This window comes from Pelodiscus sinensis, chromosome 2 (genome assembly GCF_052426305.1).
Source record: "Pelodiscus sinensis isolate ZL-2025 chromosome 2, ASM5242630v1, whole genome shotgun sequence".
Taxonomy (NCBI): domain Eukaryota; kingdom Metazoa; phylum Chordata; order Testudines; family Trionychidae; genus Pelodiscus; species Pelodiscus sinensis.
In genome coordinates this window covers 82,821,611-82,844,181 of record NC_143053.1, presented here as the reverse complement: position 1 = coordinate 82,844,181, position 22,571 = coordinate 82,821,611, and the positions used below count along the sequence as shown (strand labels likewise).

Sequence of the window (22,571 nt, the reverse complement as noted above, 5' to 3'; positions counted from 1 at the left end):
TGACCAGTGGGCTGGCTGTCTGGCCAGAGAGGAGATAAGCAAGGGGATGGGGATCTGGGCATAAAGGGTTGGGGGGCACTTGTTTTTGTGCCTCGTGGTAGGCACCATGTAACAGTCCTGCTGCTCCCATTCCCCAGCAGAAAACCTCCAGAAAGGGTTTGCAGGGGAAGCCTCCAGGGAAGTGTTTCCCATGGGAACAAATTAGCAGCATGCAGTAAACCATGGTTGGTTCCTGGTTTCTCAGGCCGGGGGAAGGGAAACACTGTCGTGTCAAGCCATTTCTAGCTCTGCTTGTTCCCTGCATGCTGGATTCTGCGGGGAGTCTCAGGGCTTTCTCCTCTCCCTCTGCAGGAAGCCGGTGCTAGTGCGCCAGTCTTAGAGAGTGGCCATAACGCTGTAGTACCAGCGCAAGCTCCTTGCTGCGGGGGGATTTGGGAAGAGCTGGTAGGGGCTCAAGAAGAGCCATATTAGGCTCCCTAGTGAGCCATATTAGGCTCCCTAGTGAGCCATAGGTTGCCAATCCCTGTTAGAACAGGGATTGCCATTTCTGAGAATAAAGACAAAAGACTGATTCAGTATGTCACAGGGTGGAGAAAGACACTCTGCATCCTTTCAATAAGGAGGTGACAATTACCCCCCTGAAAGAATGGGCCATCACAGAGACAAATAACTTCCTAGTTACTCATTTTCAATGCAAGACCATCAGGGATAATTTTCAATATAATTTTATTGTTCTTTAGTTATTACTTATATACACTCCTCACAATGATTGTGAGCATTGATAAATTACAGGCTTTCAGTAGAGACCTCACATGGTATTCTTTATGGATAAATACCATAAAAGGGGTGTATTGGTGAGTTTGTCAGGAGTTGCTTCTAAAGAACAGTGAACTCTTTGCCAAGTGGCTTCGTTGGGCCTCTCTGGCATAGCAGGTCTATGAGCAAAGTCCTCCTCCCCCATTTACTGCCTGTTCTCTCTTTGTTTTGCTGCTGCTACTGTTTAAAAATGCAAACCAAAATGCTGTCTGTTGCAGGGCCTGGGGAAGGACACGCACTATAAAAAAACCCTCAATAGTTAAATTAGCTATATACAAGTGTTGTCAAATGCACAGCCAACTCAAAAATGGAAAAACCCCATCGTCTGTTATTAGTATTCTTATAAGTTTATTGTAATGTTAGTCAATACAAAGTTTTCAGATGGCAGATTTTCATGCTGGTGGTGTCCCTTTAAGCACTAGGACTTGATGTCCCAACTATAAATCTATTCCAGGTCATTTTTCAGACAGGTGGCCCTGTATCTTAATCCCACTAAATTCTAGGAGAGCCCAAGTGATGTGAACACCTGCCACTAGTTACAGAGAGACTAAAATTAAATTTCTTCTGTGGACTATTTCTCACCACAATTACGTAAATGGATAACAAAGGGAATAAAACCAAATCCATTACTTTATTTGCAAATAATTAGATGAATCTCTTTATTCATGTTATAGAACGATGCATGTATTAAAAACTAAAAAGATGCTATGTACACCTATAAAAATGTCACTATGAAACATAAGCGCAATTCAGCTAACCAGAAAATTTATGACAGGTGATGTCAACGTTGAAGGACGGATGCTTTCTCTGCAAATCCCACAATTTTATCTTCATCATCCTTTTTGAAAATTACAATGCATCAGCCTTGTTTTTATAGCTGTCTAGGATCTCTCTCAAGTTTGCCGATAAATCTTCTGACATGAATTCTTGAAAGTCTCTATCAACCTTTTCATTCTGTTCACTCAGGTATTTCTAAACGAGAATTACAGCAAACTAGTTAAACTATTGCTATTGTTAAACGATTGCTTAAAATATTTGGGATTTGCAGCTTTACATATTTTGAGTAATCTTTACTTCTAGATGTCAAGTATTTTGTTATCCTATTATTGAGGGAGACACAGAAGTGGGAAGGAGAAAGATTAAAACTGACAAGGATGGACTACTAAATATCATCTGATATTCCTGACTTCTACTGAACAAAGGATTAAATCAATTAATTTTATTATCAGAATCTCTAAGCTCTTTTTAGAAAGACTACAAATGCTATAATTGGTATTTTATTCAAGAGCGAAAACATCTAAATACAGATGCCCAGAGTAATCCTTCTGAAAGACCCATGTCCAGAAGGCTTTAATTGTAGACAGCAACAAGTTCAGCTTACCTCTACTGATACTACATGAGTAGCAATCACTTCCAAGAGACGGTTCAAATTATCACCCACTTTCCTGCTTTCTTCTGTTGTCATCTGCATAACAACCTGGTATCTATAAGAATAAAAAAACCTTTCCTTAGTTGTACAAGTTGACCATAGTAAAAAGAGAATAATTTCATTATGGCTGATTAATCATCAGATTAATACAACTTTCCATAGGATAATTTAGTTGACTCAGATCAAACTTCTTTTCTTAAGTTTAACTTTGAAAAACAAGAATGATTTTTATGCTGGACAATAAAAAGTGAAGAATCACAAAGAAAATAAAAAACAGGACTATGTAGCACGTTAAAGACTAACAAGATGGTTTATTAGGTGATGAGCTTTCGTGGGCCAGACCCACTTCCTCAGATCAAATAGTGGAAGAAAATTGGCATGACCATATATACCAAAGGATACAATAAAAAAAATGAACACATATGAAAAGGACAAATCAAATTTCAGAACAAAAAGGGGATGGGGGTGGAGGTAAATGTCTGTGAGCTAATGATATTAGAGGTGATAATTGGGGAAGCTATCTTTGTAATGGGTAAGGTAATTAGTGTCTTTGTTAAGACCTAGGTGTAAAGTGTCAAATTTAAGCATGAATTACAGTTCAGAGGATTCTCTTTCAAGTCTGGTGTTAAATGTCTTTGAAGCAGGATGCAGGTAATCAAGTCGTTGAGACAATGCCCTTTCTGGCTGAAATGGCAAGAAACTTTTTTCTTTGTGATCCTGTCTAATATCTGTTTTGTGGGCATTGATTCTTTGGTGAAGTGTCTGAGACATTTGTCAGATTGTAGTTGTATAGGTTGTAGTTTATTGATAACGTGTTGGACAGGTTTAAGTTGGGGGCTGTAGGTGATGACAAGTGGTGTTCTATTGTTGGTTTTCTTGGGTCTGTCTTGAAATAGATGATTTCTAGGTATTCGTCTGGCTATTTCAATTTGTTTTTTTATTTCTCTGGGTGGGTAGTTGAGGTTTATAAATGCTTGGTAGAGATCCTGAAGTTTCTGGTCTCTGTCAGTGGGATTAAAGCAGATGCGGTTGTATCGAAGGGCTTGGCTATAGATGATGGATCGTATGGTGTGTTCTGGATGGGAGCTGGAAGCATGTACGTAACTGTATGAGTCGGTGGGTTTTCTGTAGAGAGTGGTGTCTAATTTTCCATTGGTGATTTGTACTGTGGTGTCCAGGAAATGTATCTCTCATGTAGAATGGTCAAGGCTGAGATTGATGGTGGGATGTAGGTTGTTAAAATCTCTGTGGAATGTCTCCAGTGTTTCTTGGCCATGCGTCCAGATCATAAAGATATCATCGATATAGCATAAGTAGAGAAGGGATAGGAGGGGACAGGAGCTGAGGAAACATTGTTCTAAGTCAGCCATAAAGATGTTAGCGTACTGTGGGACCATGCGTGTACCCATGGCTGTGCCGCTGATCTGGAGGTATAAGTTGTTCTCAAACTGGAAATAATTGTGGGTGAGAACAAAGTTACATAGGTCTGCTGTCCGATTGGAAGTGGTGTCCTCTGGGATAGCTACTAAGAAAATCCCTCAGTCTCTCCTTATAGATCATGCACTCCATTCCCCTAATCATTTTGGTCTCCCACCGCTGGACCCTCTCAAATGCATCTGCATCCTTTCTATAGTGGGGGGCCGAGAACTGGACACAATACTCCAGATGTGGCCTCAGTAGAGCAGAATAAAGGGGAATAATCACTTCCCTGGATCAACTCAAGGAAACAAAAATATTATATAACACTAGACAAGTTAAGAGTTAAACATAACCTGTGCAATATATCTAAAAAACAATCCTTAGTGGTTGTTGGACTTACTGCCTCTGAACATCATGCAACTCATTCATTGCTTCACTGAGGCCTTCATTGATTCCACTCTCAAGTAAATGTTTATGCTTCTCCAACAATTCCAGCTCAGTTGCACATTTTCTCTCTTCCTCCTCTGCTTCCTGTAATGATAACAAAAGAAGTTAGTATTTCTATTTTTTATTTTTGAGAGGGAAATTGTACTCTCAATTTACTACTAATATTCATGTAAGAATTAGTAAACACACTTGTGATGCCATGTTGCAGCTTATTTAGAAGCCAAATGAGAAAGTTCAATGGGGGAGGGTTCCCTTTGTTCTACATTGGAGTACAACCTCCTCTCCACCCTTCAAAATTTGGCTTGCTCCAGCCTTCCCTTCCAAGTCTATGGGTACGTCTAAATTAGACATATTGAAATTGCAAATGAAGCCGGGATTTGAATTTCCCGCGCTTCATTTGCATAATCACGTCACGGCGTTCTTTTGAAAAACGTTACTTCGAAAGTAAAACCACGGTCTAGATGCATTTCTTTCGAAAAGAAAAGTCTCTCTCAAAAGATCCTGTACTCCTCAAAAAATGAGGTTTCTAAAGAACGCTGTGACACAGTTATGCAACTGAAGTGTGGGAAATTAAAATCCTGGCTTCATTTGCGATTTTAATGTCTAATTTATATCCCTCTTTCGAAAGAGGGATATAGTCCAGACATAGCCTATTGCTCCCATCCTCAAAGATAATTGAAAGACTAGGCAGTAATATTCATCTTTCTGACAGTGGGAGTACTCCTAGATTCTGAGTACTCCTGTCAAATTTTTGTGATTTTACAATAATATCTAATTTTAAAGAGTCTCTCTTTTCCCTGTTTCTCAGTGAAAGGCACAAATAAAATAGGAGAATGCTTGACTATATGCACAGAAAGAGTAGAGTTGGCAATACACACAGAGCTACCTAATGCATAAAACTAACAAAAAGAATTCCTCCATTCATAAGCTTTCAGTTCTAGTAAACTTAAATGTTACTCATAATTGCACATAGGTCATACTTCTGCTCAAAAAGCGTTATTAGTCTAATGTTTGTATAGTGTTTTGAAAAAGTATTACAGTAAAACTCCGATGGTCCGGCATCTGACAGTCCGGCACTCCTGATGGTCCGGCACCATCAGGAATCTGGAAGTGCTCCGGGCAGCCGGACCATTGGAGCTGCTCTGCCACCAGCTTCCCCGATTCAGCCACTGCTAAAACTGACCAGCACTGAATCCGGGAAGCAGGGGGCAGAGCAGCTGGGGTGCTGCGGGGTAGGTCCAGTAGCGCTGTCCCTCGGGGCTGCAGGACCAACCCAGCAGCACCCCAGCTGTCCCGGATTCAGCCGCTGCTGAAATTGACCAGCGGCTGACTCCAGGAAGCCCGAGACAGAGCTGCTCTGCCCCAGCTTCCTGGAATCAGCCGCTGGTCAGTTTCAGCAGCAGCTGACTTGGGTACACCTGGGACAGAGCAGCTGGGGTGCTGCTGGGTTGGTCCCCACAGCGCCGAGCTTTGGCGCTACCAGACCAACCCAGCAGCGCCCCAGCTGCTCTGTCCTAGGCGTCCCGATTCAGCCGCTGCTGAAACTGACCAGGGCTGACTCCAGGAAGCCCGGGGCAGAGCAGCTCTGCCTCTGGCTTTCTGGAGTCAGCCGCTGATCAGTTTCTGCAGCGGCTGACTTGGGGACACCTGGGGCAGAGCAGCTGGGGTGCTGCTGGGTTGGTCTCGAGGCGCCAAGGGTCGGCGCTACAGGACCAACCCAGCAGCACTCCAGCTGCTCTGCTGCAGGTGTCCCCGATTCAGCCGCTGCTGAAACTGACCAGCAGCGGCTGAATCGGGGACTCCTGGGGCAGAGCTGGACTATCAGAAAGAGAAGCTATGAGGGGGTCTGGAGTAGCATCCCCCCATCCCACCCCAGACCACTCATAGCCCCCCCTTCTGATAGTCCGGCATATCTGATAATCCGGCACCCCCTGGGTCCTAAAGGTGCCGGATAATCGGAAGTTTACAGTATAACCAATATCATAGCTATTAATAATTAGTTGAATTATTCTAAAGTACAGGATCAGAGTTTAGGCATGGAACATAATAAGAACGTTATGTTCAACTGCCTTCAACCTCCCAATTAGAGTATCAGCAGCCAAGTAATGCAGACCCTTTTGTGACTGACAGCTATACTATTAATTCTTTCAAAACTGCACCTCTAACATTAACTTTAGTTATAGTTATTTTGAAGTAGCCTTTTTTCCTCTGTGTCACTGTTCTTCAAAAATATAGTTCTCAGGGCAGGAACAAACATAAGAGCAGGGATTGCTATGCACAGCCACAGGTAGCAAAGTAGCAATGTGGCTGTTAAGGGGACTAGGGACGTTAGATATTGGTTAGTTCAATAATTGTGTAACCACATCAAATTTTAGTGGTTCCATGATTATTCAATAGTCCCCAGAGGCAGGGCCGGCACTCAGTGTACTCTCGGGGAGCCCCTGCCACTCCACACTGCTGCCTGATACAGAGGCAGCAGCATAGGTCAGCAGGGGCCTGAGCTCCCCATGGACAGAGGCTGAGCTGGCATCCCACAAAACAGCCTCTGTCCACAGCGAGCCTGGGCCTGCCACGCACAGAGGTTGCTCTATGGCAGCCTCTCCTGCCTCCACCCCTGGCACTGCTACCTCTAATACAGGCAGAAGCGCAGGGAAGGGTGACAGGCAGCTTTGCAGAGATGGTGCATGTGGGCAGCCAACTTTTAAGGCAGCTCCTCCCCAGTGCCGGCTCCTGCATGCTCCCCCTTGCTGTCTCTCTGGGAGGCAGCAAAGGGGGAGGGTAGGCGGCTCTGCAGAGCCAGCTCCCCATGTGTATCAGCTCCCGCCTCCCACCTGTTGGTGCCTCTGACAGAGAGGCAGCAGTAGAGGGGGGCAGAGGGGAGTAGCTCTATGACAGCCAATACACGCAGGAAGCCAACATGAAAGCCAATTTCCTGCGTGTATCGGCTCCCAACACCCCACCCATCCTCCATGCTGTTGCCTCTCAGAGGCAACAGCGCAGGGGTGTGGCTGTGGGAGGCAGGCAGCTCTGTGGGATCTGGTGCCTGTGAGGAGCGGTTTTAAAAGCTGGCTCCCCATGGGCGCCAGCTCTCGCCTAGCAGCCGGTCAAGTGATAGGATTACCCGAGAAGCCCAGATTTATCGGTTCATCATGTAGTCAACTACATGTTAACATCCCTAAAGGGGACCACTCAGTAGTTAACAGGAGGGTTTTTTCTTACCAAACATGTTTTACTGGAAGTTAGATCAAGACTTTCTCCAGTGCTGAATTCTCAATGATAGAAGTTTGTTTATGGTGGTTGCACCAGTAAGGCTAACATAGCTATCAGAACACAACTTTGGGATCTCACTATCAAATCCTTCATTTAATTTGTCTCACTTATTAAACAGTGCCTACCTTAAGCTTTTGGTGATAAAGGTCATCCAGCTTTTGGGCCTCTTCCTTAAGCATTTTAACACTGGTTTTTTTTTCTATTACCATTGTGTTCATCTGAAAATACAAAGTTGGTTAAAAAAGACCAACAGTACAATTCTACAAACATTCCAACCTACAACTTTTTATACTTTCCCTCCTCATAGAAAATATATACATAGAAGCTATATCCTCCATGCCTTTTATTTCAACTCCCAAGAATGAATATTTAGGGTTCCCTTTATGTAGCAGAATAAGGAAAAATTGTTTTTAAAAAAAGTTTTAAAAAGTGACACAGTCTAAGTATACAGAGAAAATTATACCCTTTGCCATCAGTCTTGCCTCTGATTAAAGGAGAATGGAGGCTGGGGGAAAAGATGAAAATAAACTATTAACTTTCAGTACACCACAGTGCTAAATAAGTGTTTACTTGTTTCAATTTAAAGGGGTTAGCTGCGAAAATAGTGTACTTCATGCTAATATGTTTTCATTTCATACTTAAGAGACTGATTTTTATAAGTATATTTGTAAAGCAGGGATGGGGATCCAGCCCCTGAGTCTCAGAGTTTTACTCCAGCATTGGGGAGCTCGCACTTCAGCTCCCCATACCCGGTATCCCACTGCAGAGCTGGAGCACACAAAATCTATTAGGCTGAGTCCCCCTAGGCTCTGGTGTGTGATGGGAATGTGGGGTGTGTCTTTCTCCTTCTCAGTCCGGGGCCATGTCAGAGAGGATTTTTTGCTTCTCACTTGTGTGCAGCCCTCGACTGACTTTTCTGTGAGCCAGCAGCCTCTGACCCAAACAAAGGTCCCCCACCCCTGTTATAAAGTAACAGAAACCAGATAGAACTTGTTTTTTAATTCACATCATTAAAATGTAAAATACCCAAGTACACTGAAATACAAACACAATCTAACTTTTCCAAGTTGTAGAGGCAAAGCATAGTCATGCCAATTCTTCCTTGTCAGTATTCTCCAACTACAATTTCAAATTTGGTGATGTTCCCTTTGGAGTCAAATAAGTACATTTATTGGTTTCTTTTTTTAGAATTCACTTCACTTCCTTACTGAAGACAGATTTGCTGGGTTGATCTGCTGATGGATTCAAATCAGAACCACTGTCAATTCAGGAGGCAGATAACTTAAATGTTGTAGTGCACCTTCCAGTGTTCCTCTCATTTTTTATGTTCATGTGCAGAATGAATTTTGTTATATACAACAATATGGAGATGTACGACACATCACCTCCATATTAGTATACACAACAAAATTAATTCTGCTCATGGACGATATATGATAAGTGTGGGAAGGTTTTGTGGGATGTAGCTCAAGGTTGGAGGGGGTGAGGGTGCTGGGCATGGTGCAAGCTTTGGAGTGGAGCTGGGGATGAGGGGGCTCAACGCTGGGGAAGAGGGCTGGGGTTTAGGGGAGAAGGCTGTGAGATGAAGGGTGCTGGGTACAGGCTCTCCCAGAAAAGAGGGCTCCTCCCAGTATTCTTTCACCATAGCAGCTCCAGGCTAGGTGCTGCTCAGCCAGCAGTAGTAGCTCTGGTGAGGCTGGGTTGAACTTGGGGAGGGGAACTTCTCTCCTAGCTACGGTAGGTCTGTGATGCTGGGCCAGTAGGGGGAAATTTTGGCCCTAGCAGCTCTATACACAGCAGCCCTGAACCACTTCCTGGGGCTTATTAGGCAGCTGCATGGTTGCATTAGGTACATTCCTATTTGCTGAATCAACTGCCTAATTGACTCTTATCCAGCTACTGCCACATCCAGTAAGGAAGGCTGATGGTACTGAAAAGTATTTACAGGTATCATGGTCTTATTTTTGTTGGAGATTAAGAGTCACATGTCACACATGAATGTAAACATTCTAGAAAGGTGTGTTTATATATTTTTCAGAATTAGTGAATACAAAATTTCCCAATTCATTTTTATAAGCATTGTTTGGAGATTATAGTATTTGGGACTCTAAAACAGGTACAAGCGTAATACAGGCAGTCCCCGACTTACGCGGATCCGACTTATGTCGGATCCGCACTTATGAACGGGGCTTTTCTCGCCCCGGAGCTCACGGGCGGCGGGTCGCCACCCGTGTCCTCTGGGGCGAGAAAAGCTTCTCCCGGTCTCCCTGGTCCACTGGGGGGGGGGCCCAGCAAAGCCGCTGGACCCCCCCAGCAGACCAGGATCGCCCGAGCAAAGCCGCCGCCTGAGCAGCTTTGTTCGTTTGCCTGGGAGCAAAGCCGCCCAGGCAGCGGGACCCCCGCCGCCTGGGCGGCTTTGCTCCTGTCCCCCTGGTCTGCTGGGAGGGTCCAGAAAAGCCGCTGGACCCCCCCCCAGACCAGGGACACCCGAGCAAAGCCGCCGGGTGTCCCTGGTCTGCTGGGGGGGGTCCAGCGGCTTTGCTGGACCCCCCCCAGCATACCAGGGAGACAGAAGCAAAGCCACACTGGCGGCGGGGTCCCTCCGCCTGTGCAGCTTTGCTCGGGTCTCCCTGGTCTGCTGGGGGGGGGGAGGGGGCGCAGCTAGTGCGCCTCCCCCCCCCCCCAGCAGACCAAGCTTTTGTTGCTGGACGCCTTGGGTAGAGCAGCTGGGGTGCTGCCGGGTTGGTCCTGTGGGAACCTACTGGACAGCGCCCCAGCTGTTCTGTCCCAGGCTCCAGATTCAGCAGCTGTTGAAACTGATCAGGCTGATTCCAGGAAGCTGGGGGCAGAGCAACTCTGCCTCCGGCTTCCTGTAGTCAGCCCCTGGTCAGTTTCAGTGGCAGCAGCTGAATCTGGAGCCAGTTCCGACTTACATACAAATTCAACTTAAGAACAAACCTATAGTCCCTATCTTGTACGTAACCCGGGGACTGCCTGTACTTATATACATCCCCATCAGTGTAGAAGATAAGCAAAATAGAAACAATATAAGAAACATGAATTCTCTTCAGTTTTCACAGACATTAGAGCCAACTTCACTGACTGGAAGGAGCTAGAGCTCTTCTGAAGAAAAGCAGATGAGAATAATTTGCTGACTATCCACATGGATTATATACAAGTAAAGTCCAAGAACATTAAGGACCTTTAATTATACAGGTCACTATTTAAATGGATGATCTTTAAAATTAAATTTTTTATTGGGCACAAATTAAGACAACTACAAAAACAAGGTTTTAATATTCTTACTATGAATAAATTATTAGAAAACTACCGTAATTTAGCAAATATACTCCACAGTTTTTTCTATTTGAGTAAAAAAAATCTTGCATATCCCGCGCACGAATATAACCTGCGGGATATACAAGACTTTTCTTGTCAGGGGTATATTTGCTGGGGATATATTTACGGTGCGGGGGAGTGAGGGGGGGATTAGCCACTCACCGCCCCAGGTTCCAGCACAACCGCCAGCCTCCAGTCTCCGGGCGGGGGAGTGCTCATCTCACAGGTTCCTCTGCAGCTGCAGAAAGGGGTGCGGGAGCAGGACCTACCAGTCTCTGGGCGGGGGAATGCTCACCGCCCAGTTCCTGCGACTGCGCAGGAACCGGGGGGTGAGTGCTCCCCCGTCCGGAGGCTAGAGGCTGCATAGCCACAGGATGAGGCGACAGAGAACTCACCTCCTGGTGAGTAAAAAAAATTCTGTATACCCCGCAGAGGGTGGGTGGAGGTGCGGGGTTTCTAAAAATGAATATAACCCATGGGTTATATTCGCTAAATTACAGTAATATAACTTTGATAAGCCATATTTTTCAGGTACCATACTTTTCCTGAATAAAAGGATTTTGTAATAGGTGTCTTATCAAAAGAGCTTCTTAAAATGGCAGAAAACTTAGCAGCATATTATTTCATCAGAAATTTCAAGTATAATCCTTCATCTAATGCAGTGTCACTTTTGAATGCTCCTCCACCAGACATCTCTTCACTTTTTTTAAAATGCTGCTCCAGTTTGCTAATAAATATATATTGTGTTGTATAAATCACATTAATGGATATTATGCCTGCAGTATTCATATACATTATATCTGTGTGCTGGGAAGTTACATTAATTGCATGCATTATGCTGTTCTTCACACAAGTCTGTTCACCTATGTTAAGTATCCCATAACACTTTGCAACACTGACTTCAGCTTTGGCATTAGGAAATGGGAAGCCTATCAAAAGGCAAAATACATTTGTTGTAGGTCCTATAAGAGATTTAGAATGTAGTATCCAAAACAGAGATAAGGAATGTATAGGACAAGTTAAGGAACTCATGGATTGGATCTTAGGTGATGTATAAAATACGTTTTAACTTGTACACAGCCATGATATAAATGTAAATAGTCTTGGGATGTGTGTGTGTGTATCTTTGAAGCACACCTATTGCATGATAATCATGCCAAGAGAAAAGAAGTATTTTCAGAGGAGGTGTTTTGTAGCATATTATTTTGTCTATAACAAATTGGCTGTGCTTGGTTATTTGATCTTGAGAGCTTTTTTAATATCTAACTGCAAGGATAGTCAAAACTAATTGGCTATAATATCAATCAACAAGTGGTACACACTGAACATGTTCCCCATCCATCTTCAGTACTTGCTGGACCCAATTCTACAAGGCATCAGCCAGTCAGTGATGCTAGGTTGGGTAGCAGTTTGAGAAAGTTCATTTTACTTATTTGTTCATCTAAAAGAAAAAGTTTTCTGATATTTGGAATCCTCAGACTTATGTAACTGCATCTTATTTTTGTTACCCATGCCCACCCAACTTCCTCTTCTGTGAATCACTTTTGCATCTTTGAGGCAGGGACCATATGTACCTTTGTTTTGTACTGTGTCGAGTACAATGCAGGCTCACCCTGACAAAGGCCTTTGGGAACAATGAGAACATATTATTATTCATAATAAAAGCCTAATTAATACAAATATTATAATATGTAAGTGGTCAAGTGTTAATAGATGGCTTAGCAAAGCTTAGTATCGAGACACCATAAGCACGCATAGCTCACCTGTTCCAATGTATCCTCTAAACCCATTTTCTTGTGTGTAACTTTTCCAATTTCTTCTTCAGTCTTATTTATGAGCTCAATAAGGGGAGTCTATAATGCACATACAAAAGAATAGCCATTTAAGAAGGGGTGCATGTTGAAATAAAGACGCCCCCCAAAAGCCTCCAGGATTACAATAATTTAGCACTGAAAAAAAGCATTATTGCTCAATGAAAAGCTCCACCACAACTTAAAACCTCAAAGAATGGAAATCTGAAGCCTCTTGAACTAGATTAAAGCTTTAAACCAAACCACTTTATAATCAAAAAAGATCACTCAGAAGTAGTGTGTGTGACAAAAAGCTCGCTTGAAAGTGATGCCTGTTTTCCCCCCTCCATCCCAAAATTGACTTACTGCTCCCACTACCCACTATCTTTTTTTTTAAAGACTTAGACCATCTATACTTTACCATTTATTTCCTTTTGCCATTCCCATTAGTACATCCCCAAAACATGTTTTACTGATGTTATATAAAGGACAGTTTTTAACTTCCTTCCTACTTGCTTATAAATGAAGTAATAAAACTGTTCCTATGAATGAAGTAACAATAAAAAAACATCCAGTCTGTTAAACACAATGGTACCCACTTACATTAATCTGAGTTCTGTATTTGATTAGACATTTTGCTCCTGCTTCAGGATTAAACTTAATTTGAAAGTCACAGCCTTGGGAATTCTCTGCACCTACTGGGATTAGTTTCAACTTTCGAGCCAGCTTGTGATACTCTGCCAGTTGTATTTCAATCTGTTCAGTTGGAGAGGGAGGGAAAAGAGCCAAAAATTAACAAAAATTCCAAGCATGTACCCAACTCCAAAGTTTTGCAGCAAGTTCATTGTTCTTACTACAAGTAAAAGAGTGCCAAGTTACTACATGAGTGCATATGCTTGTTAGAAATTCAAGAGTTCTAGGTAATGTCAATGTACCAAATAGCATTTTTGGTTTAACCACTGTGAGTCTTGCAGATTGGCTCTCAAAAATTCTGTAACTTATATAAGTGTGATTGAATAGTTTCCTTATTTGACTTACTGTATTTTTTCATCGTGAAGTATAACTACTGTCAAGTTTTAATTTGGGTACTGACTCTCAAAGCTAGAGATAGATACTTCTGAGTACTTACAAGTAGTCTGGTAAGGCTACAAAGACATGCAAACATCCGTCATAAATGTGACACTTTTAGTGTCCACTGGTGTAAGATACTAGAGGAGTTATTGGTGCTGCACACACAAATTTTATGGTCTAGCAAGTTATATAATTGTTTTATCACCCACAGAGTTTCAAAAGTGGCCAGTTTCCTCATCCCCAGGTGTTAATTAGGAACAGTGAAACATCAAATGTGTTTTTATTTCGCATTAGCTTTTCATTTTACAGCGATAAGTAAGTGATGTAAAGTTATACAGTGCATTGTAAAGCACAATTCTAACAAGAAGTTTAAAAACATGTTTGAGCAGAATTTGTGCGTGTGTGCTTTATCCAAAACAATCTGCCATTTTAAAATTAGAACACTATGGGCCAATCTCATCCTTTCAGCAGAGCTGAATTCAGTAGAATTGAGGGACAAGCAGCATAGAGAAATATTAGTGGAAATTAAAGTGCTAAAATGGCATATAGTAAATTAGTTCCCTAAGTAATTGAGACAACCAATAACTTTGAAGCCTCCTATTCTGCAATAACATCAACGATTGACAACAGTGCATAAGCCTGCTATCCCCCACCGAGGATGCACATGTACTTGAAAAGACATTTCCATTCCATTTGAAAGGAGAAGGCGGCAAAAAATGTGTTTGTTCAAGATAAGAATAAATATAGACTCTTTAAACAGATTACAGGCAGTCCCCGGGTTACGTACAAGATAGGGACTGTAGGTTTGTTCTTAAGTTGAATCTGTATGTAAGTCGGAACTGGCATCCAGATTCAGCCGCTGCTGAAACTGACCAGCGGCTGACTACAGGAAGCCCGAGGCAGAGTTGCTCTGCCCCGGGCTTCCTGGAATCAGCCTCTGATCAATTTCAACAGGATGAATCTGGACGCCAGTTCCTACTTACATACAGATTCAACTTAAGAACCCCAGGCGTCCCCAAGTCAGCTGCTGCTGAAACTGATCAGCGGCTGATTCCAGGAAGCCCGGGGCAGAGCAACTCTGCCTCGGGCTTCCTGTAGTCAGCGCTGGTCAGTTTCAGCAGTGGCTGACTTGGGGACGCCTGGGGCAGAGCAGCTGGGGTGCCGCTGGGTTGCTCCAGTAGCGCCGCTCCTCTGCCCCATGCGTCCTGATTCAGCCGCTGCTGAAACTGACCAGCAGCGGCTGAATCAGGACGCCTGGGGCAGAGCAGCTGGGGTGCTGCCAGGTTGGTCCAGTAGCGCCCAGAGCGGCGCTGCAGGACCATCTGGCAGCACCCCAGCTGCTCTACCACAGGCGTCCGGAGAAAAGCCGGGTCTGCTGGGGGGGGGGGAAGGGGGGCGTACTAGCTGCGCCCCCTCTCCCCCAGCAGACCAGGGAGACGCGGGTGGCGGATCGAGAAGCACCGCGGTCCCGCCGCCCGGGTCCTCCACGGCTTTGCTCCGCGTCTCCCTGGTGTGCTGGTCTGCTGGAGACCAGCAGACCAGGGAGAGGGGGAGCAAAGCCTCTGAAGATGCCGGCAGCGGGACAGCCGTGGCGCGTCTGGGCTGTCCGCTGCCCGCGTGCTCCCTGACTTTGCTCCCCGTCTCCCTGGTCGGCTGTCCCGCTGCCGGCGGAGCAAACCCCATTCGTAACTGCGGATCCGACATAAGTCGGATCCGTGTAACTTGGGGACTGCTTGTAATAAGAAGAAACATTTTTGCCATTATTAAATTAATTTAGAGACCTAATTGGCAATAGTGTCTTAAATTTCAGTTTTTGATTAATCTTGAATTAAGTTTTAAGGATGCAAATTGACAAATGCCTCTCACAAACAGTAGTACTTTTATATACCTCCTCTTTCCCTCTAGCATATTTCAGCTCTTCATTCCATAATTGATGTTCTTCTGCCTCCAGTTCCTTGGTCAGCTTGTTGATTGTTTGTTGCAGTTCATCCCTTTCATGATTTATTCTCTCAATATCTGCAACTGAGTACTTCTGGTTATCAAAGATGTGCTGGAGGCGTGCATTCTCCTGCTTCATTGCTTCAACTTCCATTTCTGAATTTAGAAAATTGTTTTTGTATTAGTTAATGGCAGTCTCATGTAACTATTATAACTACTTTATAAATTAGTTCATACTTTGCTTTCTTAAGGTTTCCTTATTTAATATCTGACATTTCTGAGCCCTGGGTCTAACTTCTCTAAAGTGTTTCAAATCAACTATTCTATCACTTTTAGAATGTTGTGCAAAAGAAAAGGTGATTATTTCAGAAGGTTTGGTAATTTCTAGTTAAAGCAAGTTAGAATCAAATATTTTGGCAATTAAATATTAATATTGAAAATAAATCAGTAAGTATATACTAAATGTAATAATCTCAAAATGCCTTACAAGCAAGATAGGGATGCTTTCATTCCGTTTTGGAATAAACTTAGTTCTAGACCAGAGTTCTTAAGCTTTTTGTATTCGTATCCCCTTTTACACAATAAGTCTATGAGTGCAGCTCCCCTTATAAATTAAGAAGAACGCCCCTCATTTGGTATTCTAGATGTTAAAATTAAAAAAAAAAAGATTAACTAGTATGTTCTTAATACTAGCATATGCATTTTTTAAAATGATGTATAAGTTTATCTGGAAAGTAATCCTCACTTGCCATCTCCCCAATCCACCCTCCCCAAAGCCTGCGGAGTGGCTACAAATCTAATAAAATCTGTTTTGTTAAGAGTTTATATAGGAAAGTTTTTCTGTAGGATTAGGATAGACACAATAAATATTTAATTCTCTTGCAGCTGAACCAAGTTGTTTTAGCTTGGTTAATCATCTGTGAACTGTGCTTCTTCCTCACCTGCTGTCTCAAGTTCCTCTTTAATGCCTTTCACTTTTTGGTCAAGGATGGCTGCATGAGACTCCAGATTAGCCATGTAAGCCTGATATTTCTGAACATCTGCTTGCAAAGAAGATTTCAATTTTCTCAATGACACTAAACGATCCTTTTGTGGGGAGAAGAAGGAGAAAAAAAAAAACCTTTTACTTTTGTCCACATAGGAGCAGAGATCATAGGCAGCTTTGTTAGGCTGATGAAGTATTCCTTTATGCTCTCAGTTTATTTATCAATTTAACGGTTGACTTAAATTTTGCCTAAAGCCTTAAAAAGGAGGCATTCCCAACAGCGTTATTAACCTCCAACATTTCAATCGAAAAGTTTCTCTCACTTTTGTTTGTATCACAATACAACTTAGAAACCTGAATCAAGGATAAGGGCCCAGTTGTGCTAAGCACTGAACTAACAGAGAAGTTGCAATTTAGGGTTATGACAAGATGTGACAGATGGTGGAAACCATGAAAGGGGACAATATAAAACAAGCACATTTTGCAAAGAAGTAGTATGTTTGCCAGTTACCTAACTGCTAAACCAATTTACATTTCAGTAAATATATATTTAAAATACTTAAACTAACTTTTCAAATATATAATATTTTCTTACAAAACAAAATGTTGATAAATTGCTGCTACTTGTCCTATACTCTTTCCCCTCCAGAGCAGTATTCCCTCTAAGCCCCCTTCAGAGTATGGGAAGGGGCTTAGGGCTGAGGCAGAGGTTTGGGGTGTGTGGAGTGACGTTTGGGGGTGATAGCTTTGAAGTGGGGCTGGGGATAAGAGGTTCTAGGTGTAGGAGGGGGGCTCAGAGTTGGGGCAAAAGCCTGGAGTGCAGAGGGGTGAGAGCTCTGGGGCTGTGTCAGGGAAAGAGGACTCCCCCCGCAGCCCTTTTTCACTGGAGCAGCTCAGGGCCATGATAATATGCATTGCTCCCTGGGCATGGCAGATCCAGCAGGGCCAGGCCAGGTCAAGAGAGGGACACCTTTTCCTATCTTGGTGGCCCTTGATAACCTGCTGTACAGCTTACAAAGAACTTAGCCCCAGAACTCCTGGAAATTAAATCCTTGGAGAGAAATCCTATTGGGTGAACAATGCTTAGACTTACATTGGCTAAACTGTGAACATTACAAAGTCTTCCATTATTTGAAAATATCTATGCAATACTCAACTGTGACTTAAGTCTTTGCAATATAATATCTTACATTGAACTGATATGGAGCTAATGATATCCAGAGACAGTTGCTTAGAACACGTGAAAGAAAATTTCCATTTTATTCTAGTATCAAATAGCCACATCAATTTGCCATTCTTACTGCTGTCTCATCAATACCTTGTTGTGGAAATATTATTTCCAAGGAATGGGAGAAAAGATCCGGAACATCAATATAAATCAAGTTAAAAAACTGCTGCCCTTCACTTATGTGTGTATATTTACTAACCGGCTCACTTTCCCTTTCTTTCTCTAGTCTTGCAATCTCTTCAAGCAACCTTTTATTTTCTGCTGCTAGAGCCTCCACCTGGAATTCATCTATATTAAACAAATCCTCTGAAAGGAAACAAAAAAATTAGACTTCAATAGTTAACTAGTTGCTCTCCTAAAACATGAACATCTATCTTGAATAATGCCTTGGCAGTTGCTTTTATTACAGCACACTAGATACCCATTCTTTGAACAGACACGCTTTTCAAAAGGTTACAGTTTTCATTTAATTCTCATCACAATCTAGAACACAGACACAAAATATATACAAGTAATTGAAGTGAATTCTTGCCCATGTCAGATACATGCAGAATCTCATGGGGCAAATTCCAGTAAACAGGGATTCTCAAACTTTTGGATACATGAACCACATAGTTGTTATAGAATGTTCATGTCCTAAAATCCCTCACAACTTCTCAAGTATAGTCCCACATGTGACTGCAACATCTCTGGACAATAGTATTACTTATGTAAAAACTGTGATAAATGGGGGCACTCACTCTGCTCCTCTAACAATGATGCTCTTCTTTCCCTTCAATGTCCGTCTGAATAATTTGATTTCTCCCTTCCCTTGCTCTCCACACATGCTGAACAGCTGGCTGGTTCTCTTTTTGTTTGGGCTATTCTCTCTCAGGGTGTGTCTAGACTACATGCCTCCTTCGACGGAGGCATGTAGATTAGCCAGATCGGAAGAGGGAAATGAAGCCGCGATTAAAATAATCGCGGCTTCATTTAAATTTAAATGGCTGCCCCGATCTGCCGATCAGCTGTTTGTCGGCAGATCGGGGCAGTCTGGACGCGATGCGCCGACAAAGAAGCCTTTCTTCATCGGCACAGGTAAACCTGGTTTGAGGCTTACCTGTGCCGATGAAGAAAGGCTTCTTTGTCGGCGCATCGCGTCCAGACTGCCCCGATCTGCCGACAAACAGCTGATCGGCAGATCGGGGCAGCCATTTAAATTTAAATGAAGCCGCGATTATTTTAATCGCGGCTTCATTTCCCTCTTCCGATCTGGCTAATCTACATGCCTCCGTCGAAGGAGGCATGTAGTCTAGACACACCCTCAGTGATAATTCATGTCTCCTCTACTAATGACTCCATTAGCAAGAAATTCCAGTTCCACTGGTGGCTCTAGTCTGAGGCTATGTCTACACTCGCGGCTTCTTGCGTGAGTAATATGCAAATAAGGCTAAGCGTGGAATATCACTGAGCCTCATTTGCATACCTAATGAGCCACCATTTTTTTCAGAAGAGGCTCTTGCGCAAGAAGGAGCGTCTACACTGCCCCTTCTTGCGCAAGAAAAACCCTCTTGCGCAATGCCGTTCCTCCTGAAAAGTAATAGGTGTAACGGCATTGCGCAAGAGGGTTTTTCTTGCGCAAGAAAGAGCAGTGTAGACGCTCCCTCTTGTGCAAGAGCCTCTTCTGAAAAAAATGGTGGCTCATTAGGTATGCAAATGAGGCTCAGCGATATTCCACGCTTAGCCTCATTTGCATATTACTCATATAGGAGTAGTTCTTATGTAAACAGCAGCCACTAGGGTCTATGTGAGGCTTTCTCCTAGTTGTCAGCTGTTTCAACAGGCTCTCTGTTAGATGCCTGTAAAGCAGGTGAAAACAAGGAGCTGTACCATACAACTTTCCAATATGGATGTAAGCGACTAGTTGACTTGACTAGTTGCCACCTCCCTTTGCTGCGTCTATCAGAGAGAGGCAGCAAGGCAGGGGAGCAGGAGTTGGTGGGAGCCATCTTAAAAGCCGGTTCCCCCCCAGCACTGTTCACAGGTCACAGTTTGAGAAACTCTGCGATATAGTGGGAAACCCTGAAAAGAGACTGCAAAAGCAGAACATTCTTACTCAGCTGATCGGCTGCCTGGATGTTCTCAGTCACATCTGCACCTTTTATTGAAAAAAGTAAATTTGTATTGCCTTTTAATTTGTCAGTCCTGCTGAGCCAGATGCAAGAATGAGCAGCAAATGCCATTCCATGTGTACATCAACAGCACTGCATAATGCATTCCAATAACTTACACCCATCTAACATCTCTGACAATATAGGATTGTACCGGTATCTCTGACGTCATAGGGTAACTGGCCTGCATTACTGGAAGGGGATAATACATAAGATCAAGACAATCTCATTTAACTCTCAGAGCCCAGGCTAAATTTTCATGGTTGGCAGTTCAGAGGGAAAAAATCCAATCTGTTGCTTAAAAATTTGAGCTAAAAATAAGAAACAGGGAATTTAAGTGCAAGTAGGCAGTTTACAGAAAAGAATTTCCCTTTTAATTGAAACAAATTATGGCCAAATATAGACTAACCAGTCCCTCCACCCCCACTCAATCAAAAAACCCCAACAAAAACCAAAAAAACTTACTTAGCTTTGACTGCACTTCTGCATCAAATTCCTCAAAAGTATCTCCACCTTTCATGAAGTGCTCATAGCACTTTACAGTGTAGTCCATAAAAAGCTGAAAATACAATTTAAAATGCTTGCATAAATGAGAGCCAAAAGCCTCTAAGCATCTGGATATACAGTTCCACTCAGCAAGTGAATTAAACTGAACCTTTTAATAAACTGATAACAGATCTTTTTGGTTAGAGTGGATAAAATAGATTTTTTTCAAGAGCAGCTGAAAGTGGTATATTGTGTCTGCTGGTATCTTAATCTTAACTCATATATGTTCAATATACAAAGGCTTTTTTAAAACAATGTTTTCCATTGCATTTGACAGCCCTGTGTCCTCACTCCAAGATCAAAAACTCATCGAAGGTTCTTTCTTGGTTCTATATCATTGCTAATAATTCTACAGATCCATTTATGCCCACTGTCACACTGTGCAACTCCACTGAAAAGTACTGCATAGCTTTAACTCTGGGCAGAACTTTTATTATTGATTTTATAAGAAGGAAAGAATTCAGATTGGCTTTGAAATACAGGGTTAGCCTGCAGAGAGACTAAAGGACCACTTGATGCCAACTGGCAGAGTGCCCAGGGTAAAGGGTCCTCCTGGGATCACCAAAAGACCGTCATGTAAGGTTTCTAAGGAAAGCTAGCCCCATTGGCCATCATAATAATTGACAAATGTACATACAAGAAATTTTAGGAATTATGAATATGTACTGAAAAATATATTCTATAGGCCTTGTGGTTAAAAGGCAGATCACTCAAAGATAGTGTACATGGAAACAAACATCTCCAGACAGGAACTGGGAGACACTAATCTCATTGGTTGACCATTCTGCATCCAATCTCAGAGGGGTAGCCGTGTTCATCTGTAACTGAAAAAAACTGAAAAAACAATGAATGGTCCTGCAGCACCTTAGAGACTAACAAAAAATGTAGATAGTATCATGAGCTTTCAAGCACAACACCCACTTTTTCAGATGAATGGAGCAAGGGGTCCAGAGGTACAAATAAATAGCAGAAAAAGAGAAGAGATAGGGCGGAAAAGGAGGGGTAAATATAACAGCCCATTCAGTTCAAGTCTTTGTTCAAAACTTGGTTAAATGTGTCAAATTTGCATATGATGGCAAGTTCCGCAGTTTCTCTCTCTACCTGGTTTTTGAAATTGTTTTCTAAGAGTATAGTTACTTTTAGATCCATTAATGAGAGCCGGGTAAGTTAAAATATTCCCCAAAAGGTTTCTGTGTGTTACCATTTCAAATATCTGATTTGTGTCCATTAATCCTTTGTCGTAGAGACTGTCCATTTTGGCCAATACACCATTGCAATGCCCCTCTGCATGTATATTTAACACATTTAATCAATTTTTTTTGAAAAAAAATTTGAACTGAATGGGCCATTCTATTCAACACCCAAATGACATCAAAAGCTAAGTATTGGGCAATTACAAACCACTCTATTAGCTTCATTTAGCACTGACACTCTAACTGACAAGATTTCCCCCGCCCCCATTTTCCTCCCCATTCTCCATCTTTGTCTGCTATTTATTTGTATCCTTGGACCTCTTGCTCCATTCATGTGAAGTGAACTGTGCCCATGAAAGCTCTTGATACTATCTACATTTTTTTAGTGTATAAGGTGTTGCAGGATCATTCATTGCTTTTAAGTTCATTCTATATCCAGTGTCTCACAATAGAAGTCTATTGGCAAGTTGATTCAAATGCTAATGAAGAACTTGTGGAGACTTTAGAAGAGAATAGGAAGAGGTAAATGGTGTTAAGAGTTGGGCCTATTCTGGGAGGTTTCTTAACACAACAATCTTTAATTAAAGATTAATCTTTAATTCCTGGAGACTCCAGGACAATCCTGAAGGTTTGGCAACTACTGGAAATGGAAAGGTGTTGAGGGAATGGAGAAATGACGGCCAATGAGGAACCCTGTTTTCAGATAAAAAATATCAAAAGTTAGGTCTGTTATACTTGGGGGTGCAGAGACACACTCAGGTATCTTTTAATCAGTAAAGTCACGGTGCTAGAAGACTTGATTTTATGAAAGGGAAATCTCAGCCATCCTGGCTGAAAATTCTTAAGGACTTGGACTATGCATTCCCTTAGCAGAAAGAGACTGTCTCATGAGTTAGGTAAAGATCTAAAAGGCATGTTATTATTGTTTTGCGTATAGCCATATTTCCAAT

The 22,571-nt window shown here is 42.6% G+C and overlaps 1 protein-coding gene across 1 annotated transcript in view; it reads right to left on the bottom strand.

Annotated features, from left to right (window-relative positions):
* Positions 1-709: 709 nt before the first annotated feature.
* The window catches only part of NDC80 (NDC80 kinetochore complex component), a 33,020-nt gene continuing 11,158 nt past the window's right edge, over positions 710-22,571 (bottom strand). Inside the window, exons 9-18 of the mRNA XM_075920919.2 lie at positions 20,348-20,441; positions 17,932-18,038; positions 16,461-16,605; positions 15,470-15,675; positions 13,114-13,266; positions 12,484-12,573; positions 7,507-7,599; positions 4,065-4,195; positions 2,198-2,300; positions 710-1,788 (exon numbers count right to left, since the gene is read on the bottom strand). Of these exons, the coding sequence (XP_075777034.1) occupies positions 1,666-1,788; positions 2,198-2,300; positions 4,065-4,195; positions 7,507-7,599; positions 12,484-12,573; positions 13,114-13,266; positions 15,470-15,675; positions 16,461-16,605; positions 17,932-18,038; positions 20,348-20,441 (1,245 nt within the window). The 3' untranslated portion in view covers positions 710-1,665. The remainder of the gene's footprint in view (positions 1,789-2,197; positions 2,301-4,064; positions 4,196-7,506; positions 7,600-12,483; positions 12,574-13,113; positions 13,267-15,469; positions 15,676-16,460; positions 16,606-17,931; positions 18,039-20,347; positions 20,442-22,571) is intronic.